Source organism: Anguilla anguilla, chromosome 4 (assembly GCF_013347855.1).
Source record: "Anguilla anguilla isolate fAngAng1 chromosome 4, fAngAng1.pri, whole genome shotgun sequence".
Lineage (NCBI taxonomy): Eukaryota > Metazoa > Chordata > Actinopteri > Anguilliformes > Anguillidae > Anguilla > Anguilla anguilla.
Window position 1 is genome coordinate 58,602,299 of NC_049204.1, and position 11,148 is coordinate 58,613,446.

Below are 11,148 nucleotides of genomic sequence, written 5' to 3' on the forward strand. Positions count from 1 at the left end.
CTGCTGTAACTTGATATCTGTCAATAAAAAAATAATTCTCACTCATTAACAAAAACTTTCCACGGGCAAAAAAACAAACAAGCAAACAAACAAACGGAGAGAAAAAAAAAAAAAGCAAAGAGTTGCCAAGATTTAACGCGCCGCCGATTGGTAGCAGAAGCTTACGCATGAACGATGGCGAAATTAAAATTATCGGATGGAGATGAGAAGGTGGGTACAAGCTGAATAGGCTAAATGTTAGAACACACGCAGTGTTTACTATTTGGCACGGCAATTAAATTATGTTGTAATTATTCAAATCTATTTATAATAGGTAGTGCGAAAAACACAGAATATGAGTGTTTCATCCGGCTTTTCGAATTACTGCCACATAGCGTGGTCTTCTGCTGTCCTCCACTCCGACCCCGCCTCCCTCTGCACCCTGGGCAGAGCTTCAGTAGGATTCCAAATGGTAAAATGGCTGAGAAGCAGAAACACGAAGGCAGGGTTAAAATAGGACATTACATCCTTGGAGACACACTTGGAGTCGGCACCTTCGGAAAAGTTAAGAGTTAAGTGATATGATTTTATACTGTTATTCAGACATTGCAAGAGATCAAGAGAAAATAGTGTTTTTCCCCCCTCTCGTTACTGTTAAACTTACCGGTGAACCGTGTACGCTATTTACGTAGTCCCGTTGCGGTCGAGAATGGAAAATGACCTTCTTCGAGGAATGTGAAATAACTGCGTAAATGTTATTTGAGAATGGGGAGTGTGCAAAATGTGAAATCGGTCAGGACTACAGCACAGGACAGTGCTGTCGCACATTTGTCAATGTCGTGACACCTATAAATATGATTTTTCTGAGAAAGATTAATGTACGTTTTATACAGGGCAGAAAACTGAATTTTCGTCATGATCGAGTGCCAATGAAATAAATAAAAAATATGCCCATTAACCGTAACGGAATTTAGTCTATATATCAGTAGACTGCGTTATTCACTTGTAGACTATTCGATGATGAACATGATGATGATATAGGCTACAATCTAACGCTATACAGTAATACCAAATGTAGCATCGACATGTTTCCGTTGTATTCCATATCTCATTTGACGAGCGGTTTCTCAAATAATTTAATTTATACGGTCAACGATTGCAACGATGATCTCCGGGCATTATGACCTTGTAGCTGTTCAGTTCTATCCAGTGCCTCGTTTGGATGTTGGGCGCGCTGAATGTGATACGAAGCTTATTTTAAGAACGAGGCCAATGTTCTCTGGGCCTAACGTTACATAGTTAAAAAGTAATAGTGTTGAATCCTAAACTGTTTGCCATATGGGTAGCCTTCCATTGTGAATTCCAACAGTTAGCTAGCTAACAGTATTATGTCGAACCAAGCACAGTGGAACAATGTAAATTGAGAAACATCCTGTGTTTACAAACACAGTTTGTAAACAACATGAGCAAGTTATATTTGACGATGCCATTTTGTTATATCGATAACATTCAGTGTTCTCAAAACAAGCTGTTATCATTGAAAACGGTATAAATTCGTTACAGGCTACATTTAACGATTAGTTGTCTACAGTAATACAAAATTACGCATATATGTTGGCCATAAAACAAACGGCCGCGGTAGAGGAGTTTGCGTCTGTAGGACAGTAGGTCGAGAAATGCCTGCAGTGTTTTGGAACTTAAGGCGTTGCGTGGTTTCCAAGAGGTTGGCCTTAGAAAGGGACAGTTGCGAAGAAAAAAATCTGAATGAATGTGAAGAACCGGAAGTCAGACGCGTAATTGACATTTATTAATGAATAATTGACACGAATTATTCATATATTAGGCTACCGCAATTTTCGATCCTATCGTATTTAAGTAGGCAGCAGTCAGTTAATACATCATGCTTCCATGTCCACCAGTTCATCTCGCTATACTGTTCCTCCGCATCTCCAATTTTTTTTTTTTTTTTAACGAAGTTTCCTTTCCCCACAAACAATCCTGCAGAAAAGTTTGCTTGTGTGAACGCATTTTTTAAATCGAAATATTGTAAAGTTTTTATTTTTTAGGCCATACCTGCAGAGAGTTTGCAATTGGACATTAAGAGCAAGTGGGAGAGAGATCTGTGGAGACTGTGTTTCTATAGGTTTACAACAAAGAGATTCAATATGAGCCATGATTCTCATCTCGAAATATATTAATATGTAAACATATAGATATTGGCAAAGGATGTTGCTTTGCAGCCAACAGAGCGACTTACACAACTTCTTACACACCCATTTACACAGCTGGATATATACTGAAGGTTAAGTACCTTGCTCAAGGGTACCTTCCCAACCTGGGAATTGAACCTGCACCCTTTAGGTTACTAGACCAGCTCGTTACCTATTATACTACACTGCCACCCAATTAAATGCCAGGTAGCCACACACTAAGCTCTTTTCCACAGTAAAAGCCCAACTTGCATTTTATCATGTCAGTTGAGCACGTCTGTGAGGACTGCTAAGGGTAATTTTGTATGTGATTATTTTAATTGATCTGATGGTTAGTATTGAATGGTTATTCAATGATCAAGTGAAGAAGGTCACGTGTCAAAATGTCGAATCTTACTTTATTCTGTAGTCCCAAAACAATCTCTTTAAAGGATATATTTTCTATAAATTAGGTTTTCTGTAATCAGTTATTATCTTGGGAATACATAACATATCATGGCCATTCAACAATGTGATGAATTATGTATCCATTTTTAATACTTTACATCTTAAAGCTAATGAATTTTGAATATTTGTGGTACACCTTTATTAACATCTCTATGTCCCCATCTATCCATTTGCTTTTCAGTTGGGGAGCACCAGCTCACAGGACACAAGGTCGCTGTGAAGATCCTAAATCGGCAGAAAATCCGCAGCCTCGATGTGGTGGGTAAAATCAAGCGGGAAATCCAGAACCTCAAGCTGTTTCGCCATCCTCACATCATTAAACTGTGAGTGGAGTCCTTCATCGCGTTGCTGTTTTTCCTCATGCGTAAGCACACGTACTGTACGTTCTGCAGCAAGCCCATCATGAGCCATATTATGAGAAATCAATGCGAAACAGGCACGACACTTACCAATTTCCCAATGCCTCCACTGCTCCAGTGTTAGTCATTATAGATCTGGCATTTTAGAAAAGTATAGTGATGTCACAGTTCTGACTGAATTGTGTAGTATAACGTCACTGACTTTGATGCACAATATTGCTCCCATTTGCCTCTGTTTCCACGTTGAAATTAAGACTGTTGCTGTTCCCTCTGAATGTGCACAGAGCAAAATGTGAAAGTGAAGCCAAAATGGGCCTAAGGTGCTCTTCAGATCCAAGAAAATGTGTAAACACAATGGCATCAATACAGTGTAAACAGACGGGGTCTGTTCTTCTGCTTCACAGTCAATGAACACTTGCCTGGGAATGCCTGGTGGAAACAAAACTGAACATATTGTATTTGCAAGTGAATGTTTACTGGCTGCAAAGCAAGCCACTTAAACCTGTGTTATGCATGGTATGTTGGAATATAAATGTGTAAATACGAAGTTACAAGATTGTGAGCGGTAATAACGCATGCAAAATAATGTGAAATATTCAACTGCAGGGTGAGTTTTGAATGTTCCTGTTTACCCTCTGGGACCTGCTGCTATAAACAAGCTACACTCTCTTGAGCAAAAAAATCAGTTCAGGTTAAGCAGATAGATGTGTAATTCCTTCTTGGGTAAATCCCCTGGGACAGCCTCCCATGTTACCAATGTGTGTTTTTTTTTTCCTGTGAGGATAATACCATTACAGGTTTATTTTTAGGACTGGGAAGACACAGGCCACTTTGAACTATGGCACACATCCCCTATCTGGTGCCCTGAATGTCGCTGTCGGTGCAGCACAGTTCCCAGTGAGACAGCCTCTAAAATAAGCCTTTTATCTATTTCAGTAACAGCCACATTTTCTATTACATTTTGCCAAATAACCTCTCGCGGCCAGGCACTGCACAAAGTGTAATCTGAGGAAAACAGGCACGGAGGCGTTTCTCTGAAGTGCTTTGAGCGACCGTCTCCACGATTCTCAAATATTTTATAATGCCAGACAAAATGAGAATTGAGTAGAACTCGGCAGAGCCCTTGGAGGGGGGTGGGGGGGAGTCATAACAGTGTGGCTCAGTTTAGTCAACATGTCTGACCTTTGTCGACATGCCGTCTTTTCATACCAGAGTTTTTCCATAGTCATGTCGTTGTGTGTCATGCACTCGCTCTTCCTCCCAGATATAATCAAAGCTGAATGCTTAATGTCAAATGAAAAAAAAAAAAAGAAATCTTGAGGCTTGAAGATACCGTTCTCTTGCCAGCTTGTGCTTGACGCATGGAATTATTTCGCCACAGTCAATTCATTTATACTGTATGTGTCACTGTACGTTCGTGTCAGCTCTGAAACTAACAGTTGGTATTCAGAATTTTCAGATACATTCCGATTGAAGGCACAGATGATGTCACTGTAGATCAGAGTCTCCCCTTTGTATTTCAGATACCAGGTGATCAGCACCCCGACAGATTTCTTCATGGTGATGGAGTATGTTTCTGGAGGGGAGCTCTTTGATTATATCTGTAAGCATGGAAGGGTAAGAATTCAATGTCTTATTCATGCCCAAGTCAATCCATTATAACTGCATTTCAAGAGCATCCGTAGGGTGAATTAGATGTGCTTTTTATATAATGTATCAAGCAACCTTTATGGATTCACAAATAAAGACACAAAGTCATAATAAAAATAAAAGAACCCATTTAGAATCTTCATTTTTATATCGTAGCACCATGCAGAGTTTTGCAGAGAGCGTATGTTGGGAAGCTCTTAGGAAAATCTCAGAATGCGGAGGCGGAGTTTAAGGCCATCCTGAGAGCGTGTTATGCCCATACAGTCCATGGTTGTGCCCCTGGTTGCAGGTGGAGGATGCAGAGGCCAGGCGTCTCTTCCAGCAGATCATCTCTGCAGTCGATTACTGCCACAGACACATGGTCGTCCACCGCGACCTGAAACCAGAGAACGTCCTGCTTGACGGCAGCATGAACGCCAAGATTGCTGACTTTGGTAGGTTCTGGGCCGGGGCTGAGGGAGGGAGGGACGGAGGGAGAGTGAGAGAAAGAATGACAATGCCCTGCTGAGTTGCTAGGCAACAGACAGTGTTGATGACCACTCTGGCAGGGAGCCAGTGAAGCCCAGCGTTGTGCGATAGGTGGATTCTCTTTCCCTTTTCTGAGCCGTGTGGGGGTTGGGGTGGACAGAGCGAAGACAGGGGGGAAGCACTGAAGGGTTGCATTTGATTGGTGGGGAGGAGGCAAGCGGTCAGGCAAGATGGTGGGTCGGGGCTTAGCGTCAGGTGGCATTAAAGCAGGATAAATTCATTAACAAGGGCTTCAAAGGGGGCCTTTTCAGGCTCATGCTGAAAGGTCTGCGTGGTGTACACAGTGTGCAGCGCCTTATGCAAAATGCCTACGTCCCATTTTATGAAGAAAAAGAAGAAAACCAAAGATTATTAAACCGAAGTATATGTAGGTATTGATATTAAAGGGTAGGCTAGTTAAATAGACCAACAGACTTGTCAAAATGACAGTTGTATATTGGCTGATATATATTGGTTGCATTATTAATTTGGTAGTTTTGTGCATAATATAGTCAACATATAATTATATTATAGTCATTATATAATTTTTCTTGCTTTTGCCCTGCCTATAATTGAATGTTGGTAGGGTTTAAGGGCTGGTAGGGTAAAGGCCCGTTACAAAATCCCCTCATCCTTTCCTGTAAGCTGTTAGTGAGATGTTGACAGGTGAGACGGAGGGTTTAACCCAATCCAATAGGTTCCCTAATCCTTTTGTATTTGGTCTGTTAGGGCTGTCCAACATGATGTCTGACGGGGAGTTCCTGAGGACAAGCTGTGGATCTCCCAACTATGCTGCCCCTGAGGTCATCTCTGGGAGGTGAAGGAGACAACATCTTCTTCTGCCATATAAATCCCATGCAGGCATGCAGGGCTGCAGTACTGTACCAAATTTCACACTGATGCTTTGTGTTTTTGTTCTTTGCGGTTTGCTAGTGAGGATTACAGTTAGTGAGAACCTAATAGTTTTGCATTTTCAGTCGCTACATTCAACTAATACAGTTTCTTTGCAAAAATGAATGTACTCTAATGGTAAATACTGAGGAGTTACCTTTGTTTTTTGGCAAACAAGGCTGCCATGTACTGAGGTTGATTCCTATTCCCCAGTTGTTAAAATGCTGTCTTTCCTTCTGAAAAAATGTTATTCTTCATACTTTATATTATTGTCACATTTTTATATGTATCAATTGGAGTTCTATTTTATTGCAGTTGAATGCAATCCAAAGTAACATTATTATTGAAGTGGGATACTGCAGTATCCAGTTTTCCCACAAGGCAGTTAACCACATGTTTTTTCACTGGCAAAACTGTAAATACTTAGCATGGCTTGTAAAAATCGCTTACACTGATGACACATTATGGCTGCTCCCCTCCCTAGGCTCTACGCGGGTCCCGAGGTGGACATTTGGAGCTGTGGGGTCATCCTGTACGCCCTGCTGTGCGGGACCTTGCCCTTCGATGACGAGCACGTGCCCACGCTGTTCAAGAAGATCCGCGGGGGCGTGTTCTACATCCCGGAGTACCTGAACCGCTCGGTGGCTAGCCTGCTAATGCTCATGCTGCAGGTGGACCCCCTGAAGCGGGCCACAATCAAAGACATCAGGTAGCTTTCGTAACCCTTCATTTAGTGCATTACATTACATGTATTTTGCTTTTATCCAGTGCGATGTAATGCCACGTCATTGCCACCCATTTTGTTCATGCTGTTGTCTAAACTACTTGAACACAGTTCAAATTAAAAAATAAACATTCTTGGTTTTATAAGAATAATATGGGGAGGGACAGAGCATTTAACTGCTCAGTGCAGCTTCCACCAGCCTGCAAGGAATGGGGGCCGTTTCATGAGTGGTCACAGAGCTGCAGAATCCTGCAGGATGATGCTTCTCTCATGGAGAGAGGATGTCGTTATTCAGGGTAAATTCCTGAGCTTGCGACATGCTGTAAACATTTTGTGTTGGTCGTCATTGCCAGAGAGCACGAATGGTTCAAGCAGGACCTCCCTGGCTACCTGTTTCCCGAGGACCCCTCATACGATGCTAACGTGATTGACGAAGAGGCTGTGCGGGAGGTGTGCGAGAAGTTTGAGAGCACCGAGTCGGAGGTGATGAGCAGCCTGTACAGCGGAGACCCCCAGGACCAGCTGGCCGTGGCGTACCACCTCATCATCGACAACCGCCGCATCATGAACCAGGCCAGCGAGTTCTACCTGGCCTCCAGCCCGCCCACGGGCTCCTTCATGGAGGAGGGCATGCTGCTGCCCCCGGGGGTCAAGCCCCACCCCGAGCGCATGCCCCCGCTCCTGGCCGACAGCCCCAAGTCGCGCTGCCCCCTCGATGCCCTCAACACCACCAAGCCCAAGCCGCTGGCTGTCAAGAAGGCCAAGTGGCACCTGGGCATCCGCAGCCAGAGCAAACCTTACGACATCATGGCCGAGGTGTACCGTGCCATGAAGCAGCTGGAGTATGACTGGAAGGTATGCACTTCTTCTGCATCCCCGTGGGCTTATATATACTTACATTTATATCTACAGTGAGCTCCATAGTATTTTGGACAAAGCCATATTTTTTCTTGATTCGACTGTACTCCATATTTTTGTTGTACTCCAAGCATTATGGAGCTTGTGCACTAACTACTGCACTACATTGTCATCCCACTGACAAACACAAAAAAACTCTTGTGTTCCAGGTGGTGAACCCCTACCACCTGCGGGTGAGGAGGAAGAATCCTGTCACGGGGAACTTTGTGAAGATGAGCCTGCAGCTCTACCAGGTGGACAATCGCAGTTACCTCCTGGACTTCAAGAGCATCGATGGTGAGTCTTCCTCACTGGCGCTGTCTGGTAATGTTGTGAACAAAGGATCGGGGGATGAAAAAATGTTTCTGTTAAGACAGGCGGAGGGATGTGTTTAATATCCATGTGATGTTAGCTTAGGATGCTGGCTGAGTTACACCCGCAGCAGTTATGATGTCCAGTCATGTACGCAGGAGGGGACGCTCAGTCTCTCCCTCCCTCCCTCCCTCCCTGGCGCTGCAGATGACATCGTGGAGCTGAAGTCGGGCTCCTCCACGCCCCAGCGCTCGGGCTCGGCCGCCGGGCTCCACCGGCCGCGGCTGAGCATCGACTCGGCGTCGGCCTCGATGTCGGTGGAGACGCCCCAGCTCAGCAGCTCCCTGCCGGGCTCCCTGACTGGCAGCGCCCCCTTGCTCACGCCGCGCCAGGGAAGCCACACCATGGACTTCTTCGAGATGTGCGCCAGCCTCATCACCACGCTGGCGCGCTGAGTCACGCTGCCCGCGTGAATCGCACGGCGGGGTGGGGCGGGCACACCCCCGGCCACGCCCTCACGTGTAAGTCCTGCCCGCTGTATATGACCCCACTCCTGTCCCTTACCCTTAATCTCCTAATCACTGTTAAAATGCCATCACTATAGCACAGCTGATTTCCCTAGGAAGTTTCAGAATTTGTTGATTATTTTCTTTTGTTTTATATATATTTTTAAAAGAAATTGCAGCTGCAGATGATATATAATACATTGTACACATGTATACATGTATGATATATTTATATTATCTCTTAGTTTTGACAGCAAGTTGCTGTGTGAATAATTGAAAGGGCATACCAAAAATGGTGTATACATAAGAGAAGATTCTAATGATTTAGAGATGTCAGATTTTTATTTATTTTTTGATGATTGTTTGATATGTTCTAGTTTAATTAAGTACTGTCCTGAGATTTCAGGTTATTACCCTGCTACACCGTGACCTGAATTTAAAGCTGGTACATGCGCAGTAGTTGTTGGAACAAGCAGGCTAGCAATGAGGCAATATTGGCAGGCTGAATTCAGCAGATATTCAAACATCATTTCTGGACTTGTAACACATCACACTCAAGTTTGCATAATTCTGGGATGCGGATTTGTGGCTTTTGCCACCACAACCTCACAGGTATTATCCTGAGCCTCGGTTGTGGTGTTTATTCACGTAAGTGGTCTGAGGTCAGTGCTTTGGATTTGCTTAGGAGTCCTCCTGTCTGTGAGTTATTAAGACTCCAAAGATTGATATGATTTATCCAAAATTAAATCTGTATTCTAAAGAATAAATGGGGGATTAACTTGATTTTTTAAGATTGCTACCCAAGCATGAAAACAATTGGAAAACACAATGACTCATTGGTCCAGTGGGCAGATTTACACTTGATTAGTGATCAAATGGTCAGTCATACACTGTAATACTGTATATTAAAGTAGCGCTGTACTAAATTGACCGCAAATGACAATTGAGTGGCATTAAATAAAAGGGAATAGTTCAGGTTTGTTTTCTGGAAGAAAAAAAAAGTTGTGCTTTGAAATAGGTCAAAGTAAGTTGAATTTAGCCATCTAATGATTTATGATTGGTGGTTGGGATGGACAAACAGGAAACAAAAGGCTGGAGATTTCAGCCAAAACGAGGACAGCTAGTGAACGAGAGTACCGCTCTACTTACTCTTAAATTCCAGACCCCAGCCCTGGTTCATCTGAGGAACGGGGAGGCTTCAGTACTCCCCGTTCTCCATGTGCTGGCTTAATCGACCCAGCAGTTGCCGTCGGTAATTGGACGCCGTAGCCAGTGGAATATAACGGAAATGCAGCGAGGGCGAATGTCTCTGCTGGACTGTGAAGGCCGTGGATTTCACTCTGTGTCCTTGGCTGGACAAGGAAAGCACAGTAATTAGTCTGTGTCCTTCTCCGGAAAACGGGTAGTGCTGAGAACCTCTACGAGAGAGGGTAGCCGTCTACCTGGATACGTACGACAACTGCTCTTTAACAAACTAACAAACTCCCCCTTTGGATTGGCCTGTATCTAAAAGTAGGCAAAGTGAGCAGAAAGGAATGATTTAACATTTACTTGGTACTGTTTTCCTGTGGTAGTCAGCTTTTTTAAAAGCTGCAAAACTGATTTGATCAGTTCACCCAAGGGGGAAAAAAAACCTGGTTGGTTGTTCCCAGAAGTTGTGTGGTGATTTGAGGTGATTGGTGTTTGCTGAAGTCCTGCCTGAGATCAAAGCCAGGGAAAATAATTTAAAGCCACTGAAAACTTCCTCCAGTTGCCTTAAATACACTGTACTGTTTTCTTTCTTTTTTTTGATTATGTCTGTATTGCATATTTATGTCGATAGAAATATTTATTAGTGCTGAACACCTTATTTAACCTCACTTCTCAGAAGTTACTGTGAATCAGTGAAGATCATGAGGCGGGTAGGTAGTGACACTTTGGGAAGGCTTATCTGTGCTAAGAAACATTTGTGCCAATAGAAAAGACAGAAAAGCAGTGGAGACTGTATTGGTCATGCTGAGTGGCCTTTCAATCTCCATAGATACTGCAGGAGTCACTCCAGCCAATCAAGGCTTCAAGGTTGAAATGTACCACCAATGAAAATGAGTGTTAAGGGGGAGGATGGGTTTCAGCTACTGCAGTCACTTTAGCAATAGTGATGATCAGTTTGAAGATTGAAAAGCCAGCATGTACGATATATTAGCTGAATTTTCATCTCCCTCACCTGCTGTTTCTGATAAATATGTTTATACTGAAGCAGCAGCAGAATATAGACACTGTAACTTTTTCATCAACATTTCACTTCTTAGGTCTTCCTGAAATTCTCTGCCTACCTTTCATATATTGTCCTGAGTGAGGAGTCATTCTTCTGAATGCATGAGGTTGTGTTACTGTGTTTCGTACCATGTTGATTTGTAATGGCACAATAAGCTGAAGTATTGCTGTATCGTTTATACATGAATGTAAAAACACGAGGACTTGAAAATATGTTAAAAAGCATTTAATTAAGAATACACAATGTATGCTGTTAAATTCACAGAGTTATCATTGCGTTAGCATTGTCAGCGAGCGATAAATGCTGCTCCGGTCAATTACGAAATTGTCACATGCCAGTTGCAGATACTTGACTTTCATTGTCCTACCAGTCAAAATGTGGAATGGACTGCCGAGCCGTGAGGAGATATCCC

General features: G+C 43.3%; 1 protein-coding gene across 1 annotated transcript; it reads left to right on the forward strand.

The window, feature by feature from the left end:
* The first annotated feature begins 197 nt into the window (after positions 1–197).
* prkaa2 (protein kinase, AMP-activated, alpha 2 catalytic subunit) lies at positions 198–11,032 on the forward strand. Its single transcript, XM_035416435.1, has 9 exons — positions 198–550; positions 2,818–2,959; positions 4,519–4,612; positions 4,935–5,079; positions 5,882–5,969; positions 6,528–6,752; positions 7,121–7,622; positions 7,835–7,961; positions 8,184–11,032. The coding sequence occupies exons 1-9, from the start codon at positions 235–237 to the stop codon at positions 8,429–8,431; spliced, it is 1,887 nt and encodes a 628-aa protein (XP_035272326.1). The 5' UTR covers positions 198–234; the 3' UTR covers positions 8,432–11,032.
* Positions 11,033–11,148: the final 116 nt, after the last annotated feature.